The 27,162-nt window shown below is 44.5% G+C and overlaps 2 protein-coding genes across 3 annotated transcripts in view; both read right to left on the bottom strand.

Moving 5' to 3' along the window:
• Positions 1 to 18,205, bottom strand: part of trit1 (tRNA isopentenyltransferase 1) — a 46,688-nt gene extending 28,483 nt beyond the window's left edge. Inside the window, exon 1 of the mRNA XM_026155996.2 lies at positions 17,975 to 18,205. Within this exon, the coding sequence (XP_026011781.2) occupies positions 17,975 to 18,133 (159 nt within the window). The 5' untranslated portion in view covers positions 18,134 to 18,205. The remainder of the gene's footprint in view (positions 1 to 17,974) is intronic.
• A 986-nt stretch (positions 18,206 to 19,191) lies between these two features.
• On the bottom strand, positions 19,192 to 25,974 carry myclb (MYCL proto-oncogene, bHLH transcription factor b). Of its 2 annotated transcripts, none has more exons than XM_026156928.2 (3): positions 25,701 to 25,974; positions 24,116 to 24,797; positions 19,192 to 22,277 (listed from the first exon to the last, which is right to left on the bottom strand). In XM_026156928.2, the coding sequence occupies exons 2-3, from the start codon at positions 24,750 to 24,752 to the stop codon at positions 21,499 to 21,501; spliced, it is 1,416 nt and encodes a 471-aa protein (XP_026012713.2). In that variant the 5' UTR covers positions 24,753 to 24,797; positions 25,701 to 25,974; the 3' UTR covers positions 19,192 to 21,498. The 2 variants fall into 2 exon arrangements, with proteins under 2 accessions (XP_026012713.2, XP_026012712.2); XM_026156927.2 differs by having other exon boundaries at positions 20,272 to 22,277; positions 24,116 to 24,800; positions 25,701 to 25,958.
• Positions 25,975 to 27,162: the final 1,188 nt, after the last annotated feature.

The following is a 27,162-nucleotide window of genomic DNA, read 5'->3' as shown; positions in this document are numbered from 1 at the left end:
TGAAAGAAAGACTGATAGATGCTCAGAGAGACAGCTGGTATTTCTCTGTGTGTATAGTAGATAGAATTATAGAGAAAGACATACAGGGATGGCTGTGTGTCTCATTTTGAGCCACCCCACCTAGCATATTAACACAACTTTGTTAGTCACATGGTGAAAAAACCAAAGACAACTTTGAAACAGCTCTGTATGGTCAATTTAGCATCCCCCCCTGCTTTAACTAACATCACAATACAATACAAAGTTTAATTTATTTTATCAACTTTTATTCTGACGATGCTGTCTGTGTTGAGCGCTCAGTGGATCTGCGTTCGACTACTCCGCCTAGGCTGCACTGTGAGTGCAGCACAAGCTAGCAAGACAGAAGTTAAGCTCGTTGCAACATGGCAAATTGAACCTCCCCCACCCTCATTCAGATCTGGCCTTTGGAACTATTTTGGTCTTCATGTGACGTATGACCCTGAAGGTAAGCGCGTCATGGACAAAGGTAAAACAGTATGTTGGATGTGCCACGCAATGCTCAATTACATGGGTGGGAACTACTGCGTTAGCGCAGTTAGCTCGTTAACGTGTTGGCCGTCCAGCCCCACGCGCGGGGCGATCGGCGGTAGCTCGTTAACGGAGATTTGCCGTGTTGTGGCGTTAACGTCATTTCAGATTAACGCTGACAGCACTAGTGGGAACAAAATGAATATGACTGCACATTGCCAACATCATCCTAGTGCAAAGACAAGTGGAAGCAGACAAAAACAACAAGCATGCATGCTACAAACTTTACCCGAGTCATTTAGACAGCCGTTAGCACATGATTCTCCTTATGGGGACCTGATATGTTTAATATGCTGCTGAGAATATAGCCCAGAAGAAGCGTATAGTATAGCTTTTATTTTGGAAAGAGCCATTTCTCTGTAATAAACTCTCTTTTCCAAAGATGAGTGATTTCTCGATCAGATAGATTTATTTTTTTATTACTTTGTTTCAGCAACAGTAAATTTAAAAACTATACTTTTGAGTTAAAATATATATTTATAATTTTAATAAATGACAAATTAAAAAAGCATGAACATTTTTTGTATCGAAAAAATATCGAGCTGTGACACCAAAGTATCGAACCGAACCAAACCGTGAATTTTGTGTATCGTTGCACCCCTAATATATATATATATATATATATATATATATATATATATATATATATATATATATATATATATATATATATATATGAATGAATATATATGTATGTATGAAGTGAGTTTGTGCCATTCATTCATTCAAAAGCAGGTGATGATTCTAATTTCGCCTTAAAGAGGACAAAGACACCCAGAGAGCAAGAGCTGGCAGACGTGTAGAAGTGTAAACAAGAAAAAAGAGAAAAGAACTGCTTGAATGGAAGATATGAACAGAAGGAAAAACAATTTGAGGGGGAGCTGCAAATGAGAGGAAATAAAATCAGAAATAAATTAAGACTTCCAGTCGAGGCGGTGGAAATGAACTACAAATTGGAGCGATGCTCAAGCTCAGAGTCATAAAGGAATCAAAGATAAAAATCAACACGCCTAATCGTGTTTACACGTCTTCTGGAGGAAACTGGAAGAAGATGTCACAATAAAATTGAGATTGGGTGACTAGCACAATTGGGCGCCTTCTTTAAGAAAGCATCTGAAATGATGTGGGGAGAAAAAAAATTCCTTTCTCAGCTGGCTTGGAGAGAGAAAAGAAGAGGCCGCTGTTAGAGAAACAAAAGGCTGACAAAAGGTAAAGGATAGATTTGAGGTGAGCAAATTGTTTGCCTGCAGCTAATGCTGGTCACATCTCACACCAGCTGAAGACCACACCAGAAAATCCTCTTTGGAGTTTTAAACTGAAGTCCAGCATCTTCATAGAAACGACCACATGCACACTTTACAGCTACTTATAAAGAGATCACTGTGATTTTTACTCCAAACCATCCCAGTGTTAGATCACCCCGCACACACTGTAAAGGGCATTTTCTGAGAAGTTGCTGATGAAATGTTTCACATATTGCACTCCTCACTTTCAGCTTTTTCCAATTTCAGATGTCATAATTCACGCTGATGCACTTCAATGGAAACCTAGCTAATGTGGGTTCAGCTGCCTACTCCTTCCTGCCTCGCTTTTAAATGGATGTGAGCATGTGGCTTGTGTGTGAGTAGGACAGGGGAGTGTGTGTGCGAGCTTGTATGTGAGACAATGAGCTCAGTGTTCGAGCTCTGCGGAGCCTGCAGCCGGACTGCCTGGCCAACCTTATGCCCTGCACGAGACAGCTGTTCCTCTGCCACATAAAGGCAAAGGGGAGGCGCACGGGCAAATGAAAGAGGGCAAAAAGAAAACAGAGAAGGGTGAGTAAAGAATAAAGAAACACACACAATCACTCGGTGAGACACAAAATAAGACACACAAAGAGCAAGAAAAGGGTGAAGGGAAATGAAACAGACCTTTCAAACTACTGTTGGACCGATGTAATGACTGTAAAGTATTGGCATTTCAATAATGTGCTCTCAGAATTTCACTCTGTAATGATAGCTGCCGGAAAAATGAAAATACAGACATTTTCCAAATTTCCCGGGAACGCACAACTCGGATCCACTGAATTTGTTTCTGTGGCAGGAATTAATCTAAATTAGATGAGTCCATTTAGGAGCAAATGATGGATAAAGCTCATCTTGGTAGTTAAAAGTCTAATTTTCACTGTGCAGCATGGCCCGACTCCGCTCACTCTTTTTCTCTTTTTTTTGGAAGCACCTCACTTATAGTTTGAGGCAAGCATAAAACAATACTAAAAAAGCTTACATGAAAACACTCCAGACTGCTGACTGGCGAGTGAGAGCAATCAAAAAGCAATGTGCCGCACTGGACATCAAACCCTGCTTCTGTAATTACTCATAAATATAAAGAATTGATCCATTTAAATACTCAGGATTGAGCCCCAGTTTGTGGAAGCTGTCATGTTGCCTGCTGTATTGAATACAGTGGCCGAGATGAACATCACTGTTCCACCAATCATGTTTTATGTAGAGAGTGGCCACATACAAAGTATGTCACAAAGGCATGACATACTATGTATGACACACTATGTACCACCATAGTACAAATTTGTATCTGCAGCTTCACATTCTGGATATGAAAGATAATAGCTATGTTTTATCATCTTTCACCAAAGAAGTGAAAACCTGAGAGAGCACAACCAGCATCTGGATAAAACGTCATCCTCTTCCTCCTCATCTCAAACCTCATCTCCTGAAATGAAGTTAAGGCTCTAACAAATGGGCATGAACATCAATATAATGTTGCACTTACATATTGTCAGCACATTAAACATGTGACCCTCCCGTCTCCTAACAACAGACAAGCGCTGAATAATCAACAAGAGCAGAGGATCATAAGCTAACATTATGCCAGTTAATGTTAGGCTTGACCTGTGGCATTCCATCACGAGAAGCTAAATACAGACATAAGTTAATGTACCAAAGTAAATCGGTCTCTCTCCTTTCCTTCTTGTGGCCACAATCTGATTTGTTGCTGAAAGCTACGCTTACTTTTTGCTTATAGGATGCTGTAGCTGTCTCTGTTATAAAGGCATGTCCATCTCCCACTAACAATGACTGGAGCTGCGCAAGTTGAGAGGCCCGCGGCTTTTATCTGGTGAATGCGAGCCACAGATACAGAAAATGTATACTCCACACAGCAAAAGCATATGAATCACACCTTAAATTACTATCTGATGATGTGCCAATCACAGCTGTTCCATACAACCCGCTGCTTAAAATTTCCCGGATGTAGTCTCAATGTAAAAAATTCCTTTAAAAGCCAGACATACCAGAGATAACAGACCATAAAATTCAAAAGCCTGACGCAGTAGAGGGCAAAGAGCTCGTCACTCAAATCATCATCATTCCCTGTATTAGATTAGATAGAACTTTATTAATCCCTCGGGTGGGTTCCTCTGGGAAATTCGATTTCCAAAAAAAGCACAGCACCGACAGAAGTTACAGAGTTACAGAATATTATATATATATATATATATATATATATATATATATATATATATATATATATATATATATACACAGAGACAATATAAATAAAATATACGAAGGGGATAAATAGAATAAATAGGAATAAAAAATAAAAATACAAGTGAATGAATTGCACATTTCAAGTATTGAGGTCTATTGCACTGTTGACTATTTACAAAAGTATTGCACAAAAGGTATTGTACAGTGAGGTGAAGAGGCACTACAGCTTAGTTGTTCCCCCCTCCTTTGTCCTCCTGTTTCCCCTCCCTCTCCCCTCCAGAGAGGAGTTAAACAGTCTGATGGCGTGTGGGACAAAGGAGTTTTTAAGTCTGTTAGTTCTTGTCTTGGGGAGAAGCAATCTGTCACTGAACAGACTCTTCTGGTTGTTTATGACCGTGTGCAGAGGATGCCCAGCATTGTTCATAATGTCCAGCAGTTTCTTTAATGTCCTTTTCTCTGCCACTGTCACCAGAGTGTCCAGCTTCATGCCGACCACAGAGCCAGCCCTCCTGATCAGTTTCTCCAGCCTGCATGAGTCCTTCTTTGCTGTGCTGCTCCCCCAGCACACCACAGCATAGAAAAGTACTCCAGCAACCACCGACTGGTAAAACATCCTCAGGAGCTTCCTGCAGATGTTAAAAGACCTCCGCCTCCTGAGGAAGTACAGTCGGCTTTGGGCTTTTTTTATACAGGTGCTCTGTGTTGCATGACCAGTCCAGTTTATTGTCCACCCACAGCCCGAGGTACTTGTACTTGTTGACCACCTCCACCTCCTCCCCCTCTATCTGAACCGGCAGTGGACCTGCTCTAGACCTCCCGAAGTCCACAACCAGTTCCTTAGTCTTTGAGGTGTTGAGTTGCAGGTGGTTTGTGTGACTCCATGCGACAAAGTTCCTCACCAGACTTCTGTACTCCTCTTCCTGATCATCCCAGATACACCCCATGATGGCTGTGTCGTCTGCAAACTTCTGAATGTGGCATAATTCAGAGTTGTAGCAGAAGTCAGAGGTGTACAGGGTGAAGAGAAGAGGGGACAGCACAGTTCCCTGTGGTGCTCCTGTGCTGCTGACCACTGTGTCAGACGTGATGTCCTTCAGCCTGACGTACTGTGGTCTGTCGGTGAGGTAGTCGGAGATCCAAGCGACCAGGCAGGGGTCCACCTCCATCCTGTTCAGTTTTTCCTGAAGCATACAGGGCCGGATGGTATTAAAGGCACTGGAAAAGTCAAGAAACAGGATCCTGACCGTTCCTTTTCCCCCATCCAGGTGTGAGTGGGCTCTGTGTAGGAGGTACAGGATGGCATCCTCCACTCCGACACCCGCCTTGTATGCAAACTGTAGTGGGTCCTGGGCATGTTGCACCTGTGGTCGGAGGTGGTTGAGGAAGAGCCGCTCTAGAGTCTTCATAAGATGTGACGTCAGTGCCACCGGTCGGAAGTCATTCAGCTCATTGGGCCGGTTCTTTTTGGGGACCGGGACGATGCAGGATGTCTTCCATAGGGCGGGCACTCTCCCCAGTCGCAGACTGAGGTTGTGCTTTGGATGTGCTTTGGATTTATGGTAAATGCTGTTAATTGACAGCGCCATATGTGTGTGTCACAACTAAACTACCAAACTGCCTGAAAGACACCAATAATGCAATTTGTATGTTTTCATTTCCAATCCTAGTTGTGAGATGACACAAGCAGTTTTTAACCATGGCACTGTTTCTGCAACAATTTGCTGCCCGGTTCCAAATTTTCTGAACTATGTTGCTACCACTGAATTCAAAGCAAGCACATATTTTTCAAACAGCAGTCAAACTTCTCAGTTTAAACTTTTAATCTGTTATTTTCATCCCGTTTTCAATTAAACGGAAGCTTTAAGTAATAGAAGATGTATTTTATTCTGCACCTGGTTCCAAAACAAAGTAAAGTCCACTCAAAAAAAAACATGTCCAAGAACGGCTGAAGGAATATGACCAACATGCCCCACCCCACAACCCACAGGGTACTACCATGAGTCCAGATCTCTTCTAGGCACATTAAGGGGATCTGCACTACTGTGCAAGGTAGGCGTGGATTTTAATGTTGTGGCTGATTGGTGTAATCTCATAATCCTTAGGCTATAATTAAAGTTCGCAAAAGTCTAAATGACATTTAAGTGATGCACGTTCATGCTCATAGTCCCAGTGAGAGGCTTATAAATGTTACATTTTACAAAAAAAGAAAATGATAACTCGTCACATCAATACCATATGTTGCTTAAAAAAAAAAAAAAAAAACTATTGGACACCGTCTGATCAACACATGTTACTTAGTAACACACGAGTGTTTTTGCAAATCAAACGCAGATCTAATCTGTGTTTGTGCTGCAGTTTGTATTTCATGAGCTCCGATTTCAGCGAGCCCACGATGATGATTTAAATCACACTGCAGCGCTCAAACAGCAAAGCGACAGCGTGCTAAACATTTAATACTAAAATACCGAAAGCTTTGATCAAAAACCAACAGCGTGGTCAGAGGGAAGCTGTCGATAATGGCACGGTTCAGCCTCCCCGAGGCCGCGGCACATGCTCCGGCACATAGACTGTAAGCTCTGTCTCCAGGAATCCTTTCCTCGGTTACGCTCACAAATGAATACTGCCCATTCTCTTTCTACCCCTTCTTTCCTTCCTTCCCCTCAAGGCACCATCCTTCAACAATTTATCCCTCCATCTTCCTCTCCTCTGTCTCTCTGTGGGGAATGGCCCAGTAATGCCAGACTAATAAATCATTCATGGCGTAGCCCCACCGCCCCCTCTCTTCCTCTTCCTCCATCCTGCTATCCTCCTCTCCCATGCTGCCTGACTGTGCCTGACCGCATCACCACACCCGCAGACTGCAATTCACTTACACACACACAGAGACACACAAAATAGGAGTTTGTCAGTTTTGTGTTGTTTTTCTAGAGCTCTGCTACACTGGCTTAGATTACTTCTAAAGGTACATAATAAACTGGATGTGGGAGGAAGCATTGCCTAAGTTCCAATGCACACCGATCTGTCAAAGCCCAGACAGGTCACAGGCTCGGCAGACACACAGAGAGAGACACGCACAATGAGAGCGAAGGAGGGGGAGGAAGGGATGACTGCTTGAGAATTAGAGGGATATAAGAGTGTAGGATGTGTCTGATGTGTAGACAAGCACCATGCCTCTGTGCGTAGCATGCATGTGTAGCGTGTGTGTGAGTGTAACAAGCTCTGGCCGGTAATAAGCATAGCCTGTGAACGAGCAAGCTGCCTCACAGGAGTGAAATCACAGCGACACAACCATCACGTTCTAAATTTACAACTTAAAAAGGCAAATAAGCCCTTTGGTGTTTTTCACTACAAAAGACCCCCCCCCTCCTCCTCCACTTTCATAGGAGTATAAGAGCCACGATGACACAAGGCAGCTTTCCCGCTGCTCGGGCCCATTTTTCGCATTCGGCAGCAGATGAGTAAGCCTGACAAATCATCCACCCATTCGCCGCTCATGCAGTCCTTAAGAGAAACACAGCGGCACCTTCTTTCAGACGCGAATAAAGCGAAGGGTCACAAGATATACGGCGCGCATGTGCACGACCTGTTGTAAATCGACCCCATCCCCACCCCTGCGAGGCACGCCTTTCACACAGTCCAGCGCTGTGCTTTTACGCTGTTCCTGGAGATGAATATGTTGTTAGTAAATCCATTCAACGTGCGACTGTGAGTAAGCGAGAAAAATCTGTTCACACAAACAAAAAACAATCTGATCTAATCTGAGCGGATACAACCGCTGCTGACTGATCTTCATATTTACCCGTGTGCAGGGCTTGGCATTTAACTATTGCGTCATCTGTTCCATTTTGCTAGCGTGTGACGAAGAGCCGAAAGCCTTTCAAACAGGTCGGTCATTATAACTTTTGTTTCGTTTTTTTTTTTTTTTTAAATTGAGTGGAGTTCTTGGTCTCCTTGGCACAAAAAAGTGGGAAATAAACAAAAGCATGAGAAAATATCGCAAGATGTGCACAAACTTTGAATTTGAAGTATTAACAAAACTGTATTGCTGGTTTTGCATGTTTGTACTTAGGTGGTCTTCTTCTACTACTACCAATACTTCTGTCAGCTACTAGCTTCAGGGGCTGCTACAGCAGATCATCTGCCTCCATCGCGCCCTAACCCTACCATCTTCTTTTGGAACAACAACCATCCGCATGCCCTCATTCACTGCATCCATCCGGACTTCTGCTTCCTGAGTGGACAACTCTTAATACCCAACAAAGACAGCACTTAACTACAGCTTTATGACAACAACGAGCTGCTCTACCTGCCACCAGTCTTTTGAAACTGTCTTGACCTGTTTCCCTACTATCTGCACGTGTCTGCAAAAACAACACAACAGGCTCATACGTTTCTTAGTTTGGATCCTTGTTGGGTCTTTACAGACACGCTCATCCACAATTTTCCACTTATGTCTCAGATGTCTCTTAAAATTTGCTGATGTCCTGAAATTTTCTTGGGAAAACAAAATATCCCATGTGTTTGTTGTACAAGAAGCCCAAACTATCAGATATCACAAACCTGAATCACAACTGAAAATATGGGCAGTGGCAAATAAAGTGAGGGATCCACAGAGTACCTTTCAACAGTTTGTTATTAACAATAATGTCTTGCAAAGCACTGTCAGTAAGTAAGTGATGCCCTGACAAATCATCCTCTCTCTCAAGGTGATGCTTGATTAACAAATGTCTGTCTGTCGCAGCTCATCAAAAGCTCGTCTGAGCCAACCAAATTCTGCATCATGTCCAATCAGCACGGCGGCAGTGCGTGAACACATCTCTCCTCTCTAGAGGGAAACGTCTGCACAGTCTGCCTTTTCACAATCTCATTCATACACCGAAGACTAGAGCAACATTATTACCTAAACTCTTACTCAGAGCACGACGCTGCCTGGATGTGTATTCGAAGGAATCAAGGGCAGTTGGCGACAATCTGCTACTCAACCATCTGTGGACGCCACTATTTACAAGGAGGCTGCTGTTAAGTTGGAACCAGTCAACCCCACAAAGGAACAAAGGCCTTCGGTTCAATCCCCTTAAACAGCTGTACACACAAACATCCACAAATCACAGAACAATGAGAACACACAAAACAATGAGATTCGAAAAACCTTGACAAAACATCAAACTGCAGGCTGCCTTTTTCAACTCAAACTGATGCCAGCTGAGTCCAAAAATTCTCAATGAAATCTGAGTTCAGGACTTAAATCTGGTCAAACGGTGCTTCGGATTTATTTGGGAGTCATCCCTCCCTCAAAGAGAATCTTTGTGTGACAGTTTTCCCCCATGACCACCTCCGTTAAGTCGCATCCTTCAGCAGCCTCCCGAGAATGTACAACTGATCAAAGATTTGCCGTTTGCGTCACCAGTAACAGCAGCCTGAGTGGATCTGTCACTCTGGCTGCTCATTTATGCATTTTTATTTTCCATTTTCCCCCAGTCAGAGAGAAGGACGCCATTCGTGACAAATTTACTAGTGAACAATCCGCTGTATTGAGAGTGTATCGTCTCAATGTGGGACGAGCTCCAGCTCCACTGCTTTGTACTGCAGCTACTGACGACTTCAGTTCTGGAGACTTGCTCCAACTGGAGGACATGCAAGTGGAACCAGACATAACATCAGCTGGGGAACTGGTTCATGTGTGGCTGAACAAAAGCTCACCTGGCACTGCAGAGAAGAATAAAGACTACCAGCCAGCACTGCATCACCATTTATTTATCACAAATTACCTGATAAATAAAGAATTTGCAGATAAAGGTTCTGTTATAAAGAGCTTTTTTTTTTTTTTCAAATTTAATTTAGGAAACCATGTGTGCACACATACACATCCCCTTGCCACAGTGGATCAATGATCAAATTAAAACAGCCAAACTTAAGTCCCCCCCAAAGACCTTTTTAATTGAACCTTTACTTGAATCAAAGGTCAATGAAACCTGTAAATTGGAGAGAAAAGGAAAAGGAGAAAAATGGTACAATCTAATCTCTGCAACCAGTACAAGAAAAGGAATTACAGAAAATTAAACGCAAAAGGGCATCAAGTCCAGTTAAATTTAGCTAAAGATATGCTGTAATGCAACTACTAACCCAGTTCCGGAATAATCTAATAGTGAACATGTGCACCTGAGGTTCTCTCTCTGTGCACCATCAGGAGCTTTAAATAACTGCCTATTTAACACAGCTCAGACTTGCAGACACCCGGTGCGATGACAGGAACAATGAAGGCTGTGAAACTTAAAATCAGTTGTTCCAATTCCAAATGCTCTTACTGAAGGACCTCTGCTGGTCCCTGGACCCCACTTTGGGAACCGAGGGTTTACGCTGCTCGTCAGAGCCTCATTCAGTGACAGTACAGCGAGCCACTTGTGCGTTTGCCATGGATAGCATGTTCGTTTAATGAGTGAATAATATCCCCCTGCATGTCCAATGAACTGTGGGCTGGGGGCCGGGGCTGTGGTCGGGAGGGAAGGAGAGGGGGGGTGAAGGAACACAATAGGAGTGTTAGGGAGTGTGGGAACCGATTCTCCACGGGACAATAGGCACTTCCCAGTGGCCACAGCGTGCCCATTCACTCTCAGCTGCCGGGCCCGGCGTAGCACGGCGCTGAATATGCACCAGCTCAGCACAATGCTGCTTTCTCCCAAACAAGCCCAGACTGTTTCCTATCCCAAAGACAACACAGGCCAGCTCTAGCCTATACACAGCCCCATTCTCACATAAGCAGCCACTTTCTCACTCGCTCCATGTCTGCGTGTCTCTCCGGCTTTCTCTCGCTGTCACACACACTGACAGGAGGCAACAAGGCCAGATACTGTAAGGAGGCTGCGGACGGGGCTGCCGTGCTGTAACTAGGCCACAATTTCTCTCCAACCAGGGCCGCTGGTTGCCGAGATATTCTGGGCTGAAATGTTATTAGTGTAACCCAGTTTGCCCAATACCAGGTGACTGCTGGAAGAGGCAACTCCCCACAGGGACAGACGCTCTCAAGGACAATGCACATCAAGAAGCAGGTAGACGGGGGTTGGGGAAGGAAGGTGATGGAAGATGTGATTAGTTACCAAATAAGAGAAAGCCCCGCAGGACACCGGCATCTGTGGATAGCTGGATTTTTTTTTCCCCCCTCTGTGCATTTCTGTTCTATAACATGAACCAGACTCAAACCAGCACCCAGCTTTCTCTGTGAGAAGTGAATGTGCCTTTCTGGTTGCTGTGGTAACAGAGCCTGGGAACCAAACGGCAGGGTGGGGCTGAGAGAGAGGTGAGGGGATGACACAAGTGTGAGAGATTTTAAATGTCACTGCTTTGACACAGAGACACGCACAAAGAGGCGTGCCTCCATCGCTGCAGAGAACATTGCACTCATTTACATTCATTTCCCTAAAACTGACACAGCCTGTAACCTCTACCTGACCCCTACCTCCACCAAACCTTTACTCTGCTTGAAGTTTAACAACTCGAGTGAACAGGTATATCTGTGTAGTATACAATGCTGTGATACTGACTGTATTAACCATGAAAGACACCAACAGAACAACAGTCTTAAAGCCACGTTGGAGAAAGGCTGGCAAACTCATGAGACTCACACCAGCACTGCAACAGACTGGTGACCTTTCCAGGGAGTGCCTCGCCTCTCGCCCTATGACAGCTGGGATAGGGTCCAGTCCCCTCCTTCCCTACGACCCTGATAAGCAATTAAGAAAATGGATGGATGACTAACTGAATCAGAGGTTGGCATAAAACAACTTTCTGACACGCTTCAATTTTCCTGAAAATGCAAATCCGGCTCAGTCTACTCACGTACAATGCAGTCCACATAAAGGTTAAAGCAGTCAGCAAAAACAGCTGCTTTTCCACGACGCCACCAAGTCAATAAAATGCATGCAATGCGATTACAGTTCTGCAAGTAGGCTGCCACCTGGACATATAAGCCTGAACACGACAGCCACTCATAGTGTGTGTGGAGCATTTCCTGATGTAAAAGAATAACAGTCACTCTTTAATTGTGTCCTTGCACTCATTTCTACAAATCTCCATTCAACCTTAAGATTAAACAAACTTCAAAATCACTAGAAAATAATAAACTTGCAATATCACCCTTTAATTTTCTCAAAAATCAACAGTGCGCCTTATAATCTGGTGCACTAGATTATAAGGCAAATTCGCATTCTGGTTGTACTTACTGACCTCAAACCGATTTTATGTGGTACACGGCGCTCAAAAATCTGTCAAAAAATGTTTTAGTAGAACTTGGGTAAGCTAGGAAGCTGTACCGTGACGGTTCCCGAGGGTTATGGACAAATGCAATCGCATGGCAGGATGCTGTAAATGGCCCAAACTTCAGTCAGGAGAACAACTGAGATACAGTGGGGCAAAAAAGTATTTAGTCAGCCACCGATTGTGCAAGTTCCCCCACTTAAAATGATGACAGAGGTCAGTAGTTTGCACCAGAGGTACACTTCAATTGTGAGAGACAGAATGTGAAAAAAAAATCCATGAATCCACATGGTAGGATATGTAAAGAATTTATTCGTAAATTAGGGTGGAAAATAAGTATTTGGTCACCTCAAACAAGGAAAATCTCTGGCTCTCACAGACCTGTAACGTCTTCTGTAAGAAGCTTTTCTGTCCCCCACTCGTTACCTGTATGAATGGCACCTGTTTGAACTCATCATCTGTATAAAAGACACCTGTCCACAGCCTCAAACAGTCAGACTCCAAACTCTGCCATGGCCAAGACCAAAGAGCTTTCGAAGGACACCAGGAAAAGTATTGTAGACCTGCACCAGACTGGGAAGAGTGAATCTACAATAGGCAAGCAGCTTGGTGTGAAAAAATCAACTGTGGGAGCAATCATCAGAAAATGGAAGACATACAAGACCACTGATAATCTCCCTCGATCTGGGGCTCCACGCAAGATCTCATCCCATGGGGTCAAAATGATCATGAGAACGGTGAGCAAAGATCCCAGAACCACACGGGGGGACCTGGTGAATGACCTGCAGAGAGCTGGGACCAAAGTAACAAAGGTCACCATCAGTAACACACTACAACGGCAGGGAATCAAATCCCGCAGTGCCAGACGTGTTCCGCTGCTGAAGCCAGTGCATGTCCAGGCCCATCTGAAGTGTGCCAGAGAGCACATGGATGATACAGCAGAGGATTGGGAGAATGTCATGTGGTCAGATGAAACCAAAGTAGAACTTTTTGGTATAAACTCAACTCGTCGTGTTTGGAGGAAGAAGAATACTGAGTTGCATCCCAAGAACACCATACCTACTGTGAAGCATGGGGGTGGAAACATCATGCTATGGGGCTGTTTTTCTGCCAAGGGGACAGGACGACTGATCCGTGTTAAGGACAGAATGAATGGGGCCATGTATCGTGAGATTTTGAGCCAAAACCTCCTTCCATCAGTGAGAACTTTGAAGATGAAACGAGGCTGGGTCTTCCAACATGACAATGATCCAAAACACACCGCCCGGGCAACAAAGGAGTGGCTCCGTAAGAAGCATTTGAAAGTACTGGAGTGGCCTAGCCAGTCTCCAGACCTCAACCCCATAGAAAATCTGTGGCGGGAGTTGAAAGTCCGTGTTGCTCGGCGACAGCCCCAAAACATCACTGCTCTCGAGAAGATCTGCATGGAGGAATGGGCCAAAATACCAGCTACTGTGTGTGCAAACCTGGTAAAGACCTATAGTAAACGTTTGACCTCTGTTATTGCCAACAAAGGTTATGTTGCAAAGTATTGAGTTGTATTTTTGTTATTGACCAAATACTTATTTTCCACCCTGATTTACGAATAAATTCTTCACAAATCCTACCATGTGGATTCATGGATTTTTTTTTTTCACATTCTGTCTCTCACAGTTGAAGTGTACCTCTGGTGCAAATTACTGACCTCTGTCATCATTTTAGGTGGGGGAACTTGCACAATCGGTGGCTGACTAAATACTTTTTTGCCCCACTGTAATCCATCCACATTACAAGGTTAGTTATTAACATACTGCAACCACACGGGAATAGAGCAGCTGCGAGAGAATTCAACATTAATGAATCAATGGTACGGAAGTGGAGGAAGCAAGAAGAATGAGCTGAGTAAATTTTGACTTATCTGACTGTTATGTAGGGCTGGGTATCGTTTAGAGATGGACCGATCCGATATTACGTATCGGTATCGGTCCGATACTGACCTAAATTACTGGATCGGATATCGGAGAAAAATAAAAAAATGTAATCCGATCCATTAAATATAACGAAAGCACCTCACAAAACTTGCAACACGCCGTAACTCACCTCAGAACGTTAGCACGTCGGAGCAGTATGCATCACGTGATAGAGCGGCTGTGGCATGCGGGACCTGTCGGTGGTCTGGATAGCATGTGGAGCTTCGCTAGCAACCCGGCATTTCATCTCCGACAAAGTTATCCCGAGAGAAGTAAAGCAAGTGTGTAAGTCCATCTCTGAATGTTTGTAAAGCATTCCTGCGTTAAGCTTAACAAGCGACTGCCTCTCCTGCTGCTACTTCAATGGTGAAACTGCTTAACGATCAGCTGATCGGCTTTTCTGTCGCGAGTCCGTGTCTCTAGTTTGCTTTTGGCCCACTTTGCACCAGAAAGAGGAAACCAGCGGATGAACAACAGTAGCACATTTAAGCTTGATAAGCTGTTGTTAGAATTTATTTATTATTACTTTCTACTCGAGGATCTTTTTCTACGTAGCTGACGCTGGTAACTGTGCAGGGGCGGATCTAGCAAAGTTTAGCCAGGGGGGCCGATAGGGCATTAACAGGGAAAAGGGGGCACAAAGACATACTTTTCTTTCTTATTCTCATTTAAAATGTCTAGCTTTTAATAAATAATTATCTGACACCCAAAGTTTTAATTTGATGTAAAATGAATAGAAGTCAATTACTGTATATAGTAACTATTAAGTCTAATATATATACCCTAGTAAGCTATAGTACTTTTTCCTTTGGGAAGGTACCATCTGTGCAGTCTGCAATTTTGTTGAAGAAAGATGTTGAATCTATTTAATATTTCTTGAAAAATAATTGATTTCTGTGCATTTTATTTCACACTGCATCAAATTAAGGTTGATTACGTCGATTAAGCATCATGAGGTGGAGCGTGAGGGGTGGTTCCCTATTTTTTATTTATTTATTTTTGTTGTTGCTGGGAGTTGGAACCCTATTAGTTAGGTTGCTTAATATTTATGCTAAGTACTCTTTAAAATACCTGAATAGGGAGGATGGTGTAGGTTTAAGTTTATTAGATTGATCAGTATTGCTGAACTATGAAAAAAAATTTTTTTGCATACAGGTATAACAGAATAGCTTTAGTGTAGTTGTTTTAAACTTGAGTATGAACTTATACAAAATGCAGTAAGATATTTAAAAAACAGTTTTGTTGATTAAAAAACACTATATCGGATTCATATCGGTATCGGCAGATATCCAAATTTATGATATCGGTATCGGTATCGGACATAAAAAAGTGGTATCGTGCCATCTCTAGTATCGTTTAGGTTTTATCTGATACCGGTGCCAAACCGGTACTTTTGAAACGGTGCCGGTGCTTAAACGGTGCTCAAACCGGTGCTTAAAGAATGGAGAACACAAAATTGGTCCAAAAACCTCTCATGTTCAGCTGTTTTTTGTAAAAAGATAACAATGTTAGCCTTTTTTGCAGCTATGGGGCATATATGGTATCACTCTTGGCTGGAAGCAGTGCTTAAACAATGGAAAAAACACAAACTTTGTCCAAAAACCTCTCATGTTTAACTGTTTTCCACTTTTTCTTTGGTCATTTTAGCCTTTTTGGCCAGGGTGAAGGGAGTATCTGCCATCAAACAAGAAGACAGCCGCATGTAACTACGACGGTGTTTGCTAGTTCACCTTACATGCATTAATGTAATAACGTGGTTAGCCTACTCAACGTAAATTACACACGAACAACATTAAGCTACTCACGCAGAGAAGAACGGCTGCTGCTGCCATCATCATCCGTCATCATTTCTGCTACACTAGCAGGACTAGGGGCCAGGACTGTACTCTTCGGGTTCTTGGGGGATGTTGCTAACTCTGGGTCCGATAACAGGGACCACACCCGCAGTAGATGTGCTTGGTGTGAGGTCTCACAGCAAGCTATCAAATATGGTGCATTTCTCGGCTTTTAAAAAAAACGCTATGCGTAGCCAGGTGTTTCATCAGATTTGAGGTGTTACCTCCTTTGACAGTATCACAGTATCAGCTTAAAGCACTTGTTGCAGGCTGCTGAGTTTGCATATTTTGCTGTGAAGTACAGCCAGACTTTTGACCGCTTCGCCTTGGACATTTTTAATCTGTAGCTCTGCTCTTATAAATAATATTTGTTTTTACTTTTTTTAGTTATAATGACGTAACATTGATTAGTCTATATTGAGGTCACATCAGATTAAAATGAATTCAGTAAATAACCAGATGATATTTAAGTGTTACCTTAACCTATCGTCTCCACTTCAAATGACACACTTTGTACAGGTTCCGCTTTAAACTCCTCACTCCTTAGCTACACCAATAACTTTTTATGGGTGCTGGTGTGTATTCCAAATGATGAAACAAACTACTCTGTCTCCCAACTCTCCTAAGGTTGACTGCCTCCATTAGCATTTTTCATTTTTGATGTTATCCTCTGATAGCTAGCTTGTTAGCTTGAAGGTGCAGTAAAGTTGCTGCTGCAGCAAGGAGGGACAACACTTTCTGGTGCCTGGTCAGAAATTTGGCCAGATTTGGCTTGCAGGTGTGACTCATCTATATTCATGCTTACGCTGTGCAACACTGCACAGGTTCCAACCAAAGATATCACTCTGACAAGTCTTTCTCTACCATAGTCTTCACTGCTACACAAGTATGATTTTTATTTTTACTTATTTATTGCAAATAAATGAGTAAAAATGAACACCTCACTAAAAATGGTGATAGTTGAGTGAAGTCCTGACATCTATTAAGCACTTCCTATATGTATTTTTCATGCTTGATAATACAGAGATCCATATCTATATGTATTTTATGTTACTGAATAATACCATCCAACAACCAAGAGCTAACCTCAGAAAACTACAGCTCCTCTAATGATCTAAAGTTGGCTCCAAAACCAACTCATTCTCAAATTCAGCTACAAAATTGTGACAGTGGCTATGAAGAAACTTTTGGTTTCTCTGTAGACAATCTCAACTTTCAGAGCAACTTCAGAGGAGGTATGTGAGGCAGAAAAGAACTGACAGATTTGCACCTAGCTTTGGTGAAATGCTACTACCTGCTAATAAGCTTGAATTAGCAGGTTTTTGTGTTTGCACCTGCACAGTTTATGCTAACTACGCTTGCTAGCTTTAGCTGATGACAGTGCACTTCAGCCATAGAAGAATAAATACGGTCAAGTTTGCCTCCAAAAAGGGCCAAAGTACCAACACTGATGTTTTAAAATGCAACCAGAAACCAACATCAAGGTGGTTGCGTCCATCTTTTATATACAGTCTGTGGGTGCTACAAACCAAAGCTAAAGCAGATCAGACAAATTTTGAAACACTTACCCCTCCGCTGCTCGAAGACCTCTAAGGTAAGCGTTACATCTGTTAAACTATGCTATAATGACCGTCTGACGAAGTTTCATATTTTACGTCTTGACGTTTTATTTTCCTATTGTCTGCTATCTGGCGCACTGATCTGGCCTTCTACGTCTTCTCTATTAGTCAGCACCACCTTACATGACGTGCTGCTTCTCTGAATTCGGATCTACCTTATTTATTTATTTATTTTCACGTTTTGCTCTCCCTTTCTCCAAATATTTCAACAACCGGAGGGTCATGTAAAGCATAATGGCTGCCATGTCAAGGACTCCCTGCGCATTCCCTCGTGTTCCTACCTGCATGGAGTCGGCGCTGATTATTTCCCCCTGAAGCCGTTTTCCGATCTCGATCGCTAGCTTAGACTTGCCGGTGCCGGTAGCTCCCAAAATCACTACTAAAGACGGGACCATTGCTCTCCGCAGAGCACCCTGCACGCTCAGAGTGGAAGCCGCCATGATGCTGCGTCATCGGCGCCCAGCTGACGACCGCGCGCATGCGCTGTCAGCACAGGAGACAGGAGGAGGGTTCTGTTGCCGAGCAACGGGGAGCCGTTACTGCTGTAACATTATTATTATTATTATTATTACTACTACTATACTGGTTCAGTCTTGTCGCTGGTATAAATTAAATTGACTGGATTAAACGGTTTTACTGGCAGTAACCGGTTCCGTCCAGTTCCGAATTAACCAGCAACCAAGTTATCATAACGGTAGATGGCTTTGATGCTGTATTTTTGCACCAATCAGATCGCTCGTTGCTACATTCAGGGTACCCGTGCGATGCTTTTTGCAGATACATTTAACCGCATAGTTGGCACTGTTTCTATGGAAACTGCCAGCGCTCTGCAGTAGTGAGCAAAGATGTTTATTGCCATGGTGAAGATGCTACCAAGAGTTACCCTGGAGACCGCATAGAAGAAACACTGGATGAGGAGCGGGGGGATTGTGTTCACTCATTCACAGTGTCTGTGTGTAATAGAATTGGATGCTGCACATGTCGAGCTCATATTGTGGGTTCACAAATTACCCTAGGATCTTTTATCTCTGCTTAAGTGCAAATCTGCACTTTAATTGAATCCTTGTTTCATTTTAAGCCTGTTGTGGTGGTGTAGAAGTCCAAAATTATGAAAACTGCAATGCTGTTTGTACCTCACAAAAGGAAAAGCTTTTCAAAAATTTTACAGCTTTACCCCCAGAATAAAACTTTAAAGAAAGGGTGTCAAATACAAGGCCTGAGGGCCAGAATTGGCCCACTAGACAGCTTTGGAAAATGTGAAGGATGTCATAAATTTTGGACTTTTAATTCTATTTTTCTCAAATTTTGCAGCTTTTCCTGCTGATAAGACCTCCCCATGGCCATTCAGGTTTTTTTTTTTTTTCCCAGCTGACTATGTTGTGAAGCGCTACTGCGTGCGCATACGTCAGTGCAACAACACTGACTGGCAAATAGGTTTCCCGTTTCTGCTGTTGATTGTCTGATTTCTGTGATATACTCAAGAAAGAGAGACAAATGATTGATTTATGAAGTCAAACCATGGAATTTATTTACTTTTCTGACTTACTCTTCATACACTGAGGCTTATGAGGTACAGGAAAAAGAAAAGTGCTGAGACAAGGTCCCAAAAAAAAAACAAACAAAAAAAAACCAAACAAACAAAAAAAACGAATTCACTGCTACTATGACTGTGCTACAGCAGAAACCAGTGACCATCACACAAGGGGGGGGGGGGGGGGGGGGAGACAAGCAAACAAACAAACAAACGAAACAAAAAACAACAACAACAACAACAACTACTACTATGTAAACCACTGTCATGGGTGTACCCTGCTGGGGGAAAAACCTGACTGGGTTTACTGGTGGTTTGTGCTGAATTAATGAGCATTAAGGAGGAAGCGGGGGGGGGAAAGCACACAATTCTTCAACCAAATCCATTCATCTCCTGCTCTTAAAGCTCACTTTCTCCCATCTGTGGTGGCTCCTGAGGTTGTTACAAACAGCATAATAACAGGTTACCCCCCCTTCCAAAAGCACAGTCTACAGCCATGATACGAAAGCTGCAGTCTACATGGATTTTCCTGAGAGCGAGTGAAGCTGGAAATGAAACTCATCGTTTACAGTACTCGATCCGGGGCTACAGTGTCCTATTGCATGGCTTACAGGACAACAGGCACCACCAGGCTTGCACAAAAAAGAAAAAGAAAAAGCAGAAAGCATCGACATCAAGGCTACACACAGCCGAAAGTTTCATCAGTAGATCCTCTTAAGTCCACACACCATCCATAACACCTGCACTAGATCTAAGAGCGTTACAGCTATAGTGATTGAATTGTTTGTGGTGGGGTATCCAATCAAGATACACAACTTTCAGCACATAAACCACCAATAAAGCCCAGTCCACTGCGATTAACCAAAAAACAGTCATTAGCTCACACTGAAACACAACTTGGTAGGAAAATATAGTATAAAAACTTCTGACTGGTCTGATTTATTATTTAAACAAATGAAGAAACCCCAGAAACACACAAGTATGAAAACAAGGAGGCTCTGAAAACAGTAACAAATGAAAAACATTGTGACAAAGTGACTAGTGTGATCAACGTTCAAAGTGTTTTATTTTTACTTTTTTTTCCTTTTAATAATCATTTTATTAACAAAAATAGAAGCTTTGAGTTGTCTCTGAAAAGCCAGCAAGCTTGAGCCAAAAAACAAAAAACCAACTAGGGCGAGTATAGTAGACAGCTCTGGTTTTGGTTTGGAAGGGACTGTACAGGAAGTGTACTATATACATAACATCCAACTGGACAGTCTACATACACTGAAAGGCTTCTAAAGGCATTACATCAATGCAAAAAACAGGAAAAAAAAAAAAAAAAGACTTCATGAGACAGCAAGATGAAAAAACATACAGCTGAACCTCAGTGGGCTTCATCTACAGGCATTTTTTGAGGGGGGGGGACAAAGATTTCAAATCAGGTCCTAAAAGATTCTCTTAGTTAACTAAGGGATGCTGACATTCATCTTCTGGCTGGTCTCCATGGCACAATACGAAAAGACAGGCGGGAACATTCTTGGGATTTTTGCTAAATTTGTATCTTCTCCAAATAACGCAACGAAACAGAAGGGCAAAGCCGATGCTTTTGAAACGTCTGACGATTGAGGGGGTAAGACACCGAAAGCTGCAATCTGGAACCTGCAGGCAGAGGAGTCGGGACTTCATCTGCTCGAGACGGACATGATAACACTGCTCCGCGTCTCTGGCTGGCCAGAGGTTAGAAGTAGTGTGAAGAAAACAAGAAAGGGAAAGAGATTTGAGGACAATGACAGATAAAAAGAAAAACAAAGGGTCAACATGTTGGATATCAAGAACTTGGAGGCCATGTGATGGAAAGTACACAAAGACATTTCAGGGGGGGGGATGTCGCAGCTGTGCAAGCGCAACAAGAGTCTGTCATAATCGAGGAGGTGGTGCAGCAGTTAACGACACAGTCGCGGCAGTTTCGTCAAACAAACGCGGCAGGCCGTAACAAGCGACAGTGTGGGCTTGGGGGGGGGGGCTGGACAAACCTAAAACTGAAAGCCCACGCATACACCAATCCACAGATACCCCCGTGTGATCACCAGTCCCTAAGCTTGCTGTCATGACTGCTTGTGGCCTCGTCAGTCACTCAGAAGCTAATGTGCAAACCACAAAACAAACAAAAGAAAAGGAAAAAAAAAAATGAAATCCACCCGCACTATTCCAAGTGAACATTAGTGTTTTTTCATCCTCACAGAGTCCCGTTCAGTCCTGTGAGTGTACGTGTGAGGTGCCGGGTCAGATTCAGGAGCGCTTAAGCTGCGCCAGCCTCTGCAGCAGCTGCAGCTGCCGGGCTTTCAGCTGCTTCCTCTCCTGAGCCTTCTGCCGGTCGCTGGCGTGCAGCTGCTGCAGGTACTCAGTGGCTCGGGTCAGGATGGCCACCTTGGGAGTCTTGGGGCAGTCCGCCAAGCCCGGGATCTCGTCCCGCAACGACAGAAAACGTGAGCGCAGGTCGTTCCGCCGCTTGCGCTCGAGAAAGTTGTGCGCCTTGCGCTTGTCGGTGTCCTCGCAGTCGGACGACTGCGGGCTGGAGAGGTGCAAGAAGGAGGGGGGCTTTGAAGGGGATCTCTGGGGGTGAGATGAGGAGGATGAAGGAGATGACGGCGAGGCGGAGGAGGTAGGAGAGGAGGCGCTGAGGTTAGGTGACTCCGACCTGGCCACGGTCATGTGAAGGTTTCTGCTGTCCAAATTCACTGGTGCGTGGCCGGGCCGGGGCTGGTGGGAACTAGAGTTCTGGGGAGGCGGCGGCGTCACCTGAGCCGATGCGTTCTCCTGCCGAACCCTCTTCCGCGGCGGCTCGGGTGCTGTCGGCAGAGTGTCCGGGGAGGGAGCGGCGTAGTTGTGCTGCTGTTGGTGGATTGAGATGTGGAAACGCTTCATGCCGGGGTCGAAGGGGTCAGCTCGCACTGTGATGGTCACTGGCTTGCGGGTGTTGACCAGTCGGCGAGGTTTACGCTGCTGCTTGTGCTCCACCGTGACCACATCAATCTCCTCTTCATCCTCATCTTTGTCATCATCATCATCTGAAGGGGAAAATAAAAAGGTAAGAAACTGGATAAATGTGTGTCCAAAGAGAAGAAAGACACAGAGTGAAGCGTTTAAGACTTAAAATGCCAGCTGAGGTGAGCAGCCTGACTGACACGCTCGCTCTAGCCTCCCGCCTCCTCAGGCCAATTAAATGCTTCTGCGAAAAAGATATTCACAGAGCCTCGCGAAACCTGCATGATCTCCCTCACTCACACACTCTCACCAAGGCTCTGAATCATCACTGCATTAGTTCAGCTCCCTGAGTGGAAATTCCCCCTCTTCATTCATGTGCACAGAGTGAGCATGAGAGGGAGAGACAGGTTAGGCTGTGAAGCACTCAGGTGCTTCTTCAACTTGTTAAAATGAGCCGACTAATATCCAGCGCTGCGAAACCCATTTGTTCCTCTATTTACTAGAGTGGAAACAGGGTTTAAAAGAAATAAAGAAATAAAATAAAATAAAAATTTTGACTCCATTCCCGCAAATCGAGTAGACTCCCAGGAGACTTTCAGCACTCTTATAGATTAAAACACACTCTTAAGTAACTAAGATCACAGCAAGAAGAGGGGACAGACACAAAGCTGGGAGTAAGGCGACCCCAGCTATTATCCTCAGCAGCACTCATGTGAAAAGCAAGTCTCAAGTCTCATATTACAAAAGCATACAGGACGGACTCTCCAGAGTAACCCTATAATAGCTCTTTACTGAAGCTTAAACACACATCTGTTTCCCGGGCTGGCTCATTCTCCTCCTCTCAGAGCTCCTGTCTCTCCATGAAATGCTCAACACTGTCAAAAAAAAAAGAAAAAAAAAAGGACTGTGCAGGCCCAGCCTGAACCCTCCTGAACGGGCTAATCCCCCACTGCTCCTATTCACAGCCCGGGCTGGCTCGGCCCAAATACACCCCCCAACACAATTGGCGCCGGAGCCTGTTGAGCGGAGGAATGCAGCAACAAGTTCCCTTTGTGGCATTCCACACACGCTCCGAGCTCGACATCACATGGCAGCCCACATACCAGACTCGATCATATGGGTTCGGGGGAGTGGGGAAAAAAATATATATACAAAATTGGGAAAAAGTAGGTCTTGTCTCAGGGAAAATTTAGGCGAGACAGAATAACTAAGGTGTGTGTGTGTGTGTGTGTGTGTGGGGGGGGGGGGGGGGGGGGGGGGCTTCTCAATCCCTCCCAGTTACATAAAGTTCCAATAATAAGTGTTCTTTATTGAATTCATGTCAAATTTGAGGTCAGGGAGAGCCGGCAGAGAGGATATTGTTATCATAAGTCAGACTGGAGGAGAGGAGCAGGGAGAAGTAGCAGCTGGTCTGCTGGATCCCTGCCAAGCAGCAGATGTTTGGATGGGTGTGTCGCTCTCTGGGCTTCAAGCATGTGTTGCATGCACCAAAGGTAACGCAATGCAGTCACCATCATGTGCCATGCCAGCCATTACTGCCAAGATGGCTGACCAAAGCAATAAAAATGTAATAAAAATGACTAAGTTCAAAAACAAAATACCTAAAAGTCACTGATCCAAGCAAACAAATGAAGGAGACTTAAATAAAACATGACTGGGCGGGTCTGGAAGTTCCAGTGTGTTAAGTACTGTGTGCGTGTGTGTGTGTGCGTGTGTGTGTGTGTGTGTGTGTGTGTGTGTGTGTGTGTGTGTGTGTGTGTGTGTGTGTGTGTGTGTGCGTGCGCGTGTCAGGGATGTGGTGGAAACAGAACAAGTAACTATGGCCACTGAACTACCTGTTCAACGTCACTGTGACACACAACTGCACAGAGAAAGAGCTACCATTCACGCTGTACATCAGTGCGCTTCACCTGTTACTGACCTGAAGAGTCGCTCTGTGATTCGGAACCAGAAGACACTTGTTTCTTGCATCCGCCTGTTATCGGGAACGTGAGAACCGCGGTGGGGTCCACGCAGTCCGCAGCCAAGCCGCCGAGGGCAACAGTGTCACCGGGGCCACTCTGCACCCTCCCGGGGGAGGTGACAGCGGACCCGGCTGCGACTTTAGCGGCCACTCCGGTCCCGGGACAGGCAGAGTACCGCTCCCCTACAACTCTCTCCAGCTGCTGTCCGGCCGAGAAGCCGCTCCACATGCAGTCCTGGATTATGATAGAGCTTAGGTTCCCGAACGAGTCGCCGGTCGTAGCCAGCTTGCACGGCACATCCTGCTGATGCTGCTGCTCATCCTCCTGCCCCAAGAACTGGGACACCCACTCCAGCTTGTCTCCGAGAGACGGGTAGAGCAGTCCGACCCTGCCCGACCCTTCCACCGCCCGGATAGGGGACATGGGCGGGGTCGGCACAAGCTCGAATTTCTTCCATATGTCCTCGCTGGGCGCAGTGGACTTGAAGAAATCCTCGTCCGGGTCGTGGTCGTCGTAGAAATAATGTTGGTAGTGGTCGAGGTGGTCCATGTCCCAGTTTTCATAACGAGGCGCGGTGGAGCTAATGCCCGGCATGGGTGGCTGGAGGCAGCGGGGTGAATCACTCCCTGTTCCCGCTGTCTGCTGAGACACACACACAGAGCCGACAGCTGGATCAGAACTGAGCCTCATTCGCATCAGAAATAATAACACCGCTGTGCGTATTTTGTTTTTAATCATTTGTTTATTTATTGGGGGGGCGGGGGGTCCGACCCTGTGGTAAATGCATAATGCATCTATTTTCATGCATCGCTGCCTGTTAGATAATGATGCAGTTTATCCTCGTAAACAGCGACCTGCCTTTGAGGAAATAAACCTCCACCTTAAAAAAAGAAGGTGTAACAGATGACTTAAATCACTAGAACCTTGTTTGCAAATCGGTAAAGACTTCATAAGACAGTATTTGGAGAGAGTGGTAGTGGAGGTGAAGACACTGACTTTCAGGCATAAAGATTCTCCGCTCACATGCCGCAAGGTTTAAACAACAAAAACAAACCAAAACCAGAACACCAGTCTTGCTGCAGCTGTTGAGAAGTTCAAAGTTTCGCAACTGTCTCATTACATAACACTGTTTTAGTAGTAGGATACTGAAGGGAGGGGCGGGGGTGTTCCGCTGACTGCTCAGCAGAAAACAAGGCGATTAAAATGGGACTGAAAATAGATTAATTGGACAGACAGGCAGCAGGTAGCAGCCCCGGTACTCCCGGTGAGGCTGCTCAGACCGGAGAGCCGCGCGTAAAGCACTTTATTTGGCTCCTCCTCGGCTCGACTCCTTATCAAGCTCAAGGAATTCAGCTGCGTCTAAAAAGCCGATCAGTTAATTAAGCAGCGGGCGCGCTGGAGATGCGGCTTTTCCATTCGTCAAACCCCCAGTACACACCCCTCTCCGAATAAAATTAAAATAAAAACTTTAAGCGGTTCACGTATTATCTAAACCATCCACGTGTGCGTTTGGGTGTCAGCTGTGAGGAGTTTTTTTTTTACCTGGTGCCCAAAGTGAAAAACCTGTCTGCGTCTTCATGGATCCGCTGTGCGTAATTACACCACTAAGAAAAAAAAAAAACACAGAAAAAGCAGCCACAGTGATTCCTTTACAAGCAATCTGCTCCCAAATTGAGCGTCCCTCCCTCCCTCTGCTGCTGCGCTCGGTGTCTCTCTCAGGTGGTAAACAGTCACCGAGGGTGAACGAGTCCGTTTGGTCGCGGTCCCACCGCTCAGAGGGCTGGATAGGCTTCGGCTGTGGTCACTTTCTTTGCAGACTGCTGCACTATATGATCCGGGGGAAGGACTCTTGGCTATTCTGCATAAGAGGCGGGTCGTAGTAGGAGAGCCACGCCCGCCGTTTAAAGGTGCAGCACACTGAAAAATAACAGCCCGGAGCGCAAAAGCGAGAGTGCGAGCTGAGTGTTATGACACAGATTTCGTAAGGTGACAGCGCGCTGCTTTTGCAATAATTACGCACACGTAATAAGAGCGTGTTTATTTGTGTCCGTGCACATGCACAAGCATTTGCATGTGCTTGGGAAGGAGAGCTTTAAGGGTTGATTTTCTGCATCATGTGTAAAAGAAAACAGAGAAAACACCATATGCTGGAGTGTAGTGCAGTGAGGCTCTCAGGCATTTTGCATAGCTTTAGAATTTTTAAATGCTATTGCCTGCTGAGTGAACACACACACGTAAACACACACAAGCACGATTTAGGCTGCTGTTTCCTCCTCTTTTGTTTGTTTGCTTGGCTCATGGAAGTTGGAGTCGAACAGGTTGACGGTCCTTTGCTAAGGTGTCTGTTTCTCTTTGGAAGTAACAGGTGGCAGCTGATCGTGTGGTTTATTGCAGTTAATAAACAGCTGTGTAATTGTTTGTTTGGCCAGGGTGTTCCCCACCTTTTGCCCTATATGGCAGCTGGGATAGGCTCCAGCTGTTGGATGGGGGGTGGATTTGTAACCCCCCAGCTCTTAGTGTTTCACTGAGCTTATGTTCAAAGCTTTCTGCACGTTGAAATCTGTGATGATTTCAAGGACTCATGTATATTTCAGTGTTCTTTTCATGTCTGACTGAAAACCTGACGGTCAGTAACACTTCCTATGACTGACAACAAATTAGCAACAACACTGCTTGAAAGATTTGGCTCACAAGGCACTTTGTGATAACCCTTTTCCATCTCTTCTCTTCTCCATGGTTATAGAACTGAGGGGTGAAGGAGATACTGTGCGTGTTTACTTTCGTGAACCACAAATCATTCAGTGGTGTATCAACTCATAATTCATCATCATATTTTGGGAGTCACTGTCGGTGGTTTTGTTGCCTCACTGAATAATGTCACAGCAGCTTTGGGTTGTTTTTTTTACCCCCCTAACTAATACCTCTGGTTCTAAATGTTTTTTGTTGTTGTGTATTTATGCATTTGTTCTAAATTCTGGGGGTCAGATTTAAACCAAGTAAACAC

Source organism: Astatotilapia calliptera, chromosome 22 (genome assembly GCF_964374335.1).
Source record: "Astatotilapia calliptera chromosome 22, fAstCal68.1, whole genome shotgun sequence".
Classification (NCBI taxonomy): domain Eukaryota; kingdom Metazoa; phylum Chordata; class Actinopteri; order Cichliformes; family Cichlidae; genus Astatotilapia; species Astatotilapia calliptera.
This window is presented reverse-complemented; position numbering and strand designations above follow the sequence as displayed.

Bases quoted from the DNA above. Each gene is read 5' to 3' on its own strand.
- myclb (XM_026156928.2), bottom strand. From the start codon at position 24,752: ATGCCGGGCATTAGCTCCACCGCGCCTCGTTATGAAAACTGGGACATG. The intron at 22,278-24,115 runs GTCAGTAACAGG...TTTCCCCTTCAG, and splicing joins ATCACAGAGCGACTCTTCAG to ATGATGATGATGACAAAGAT.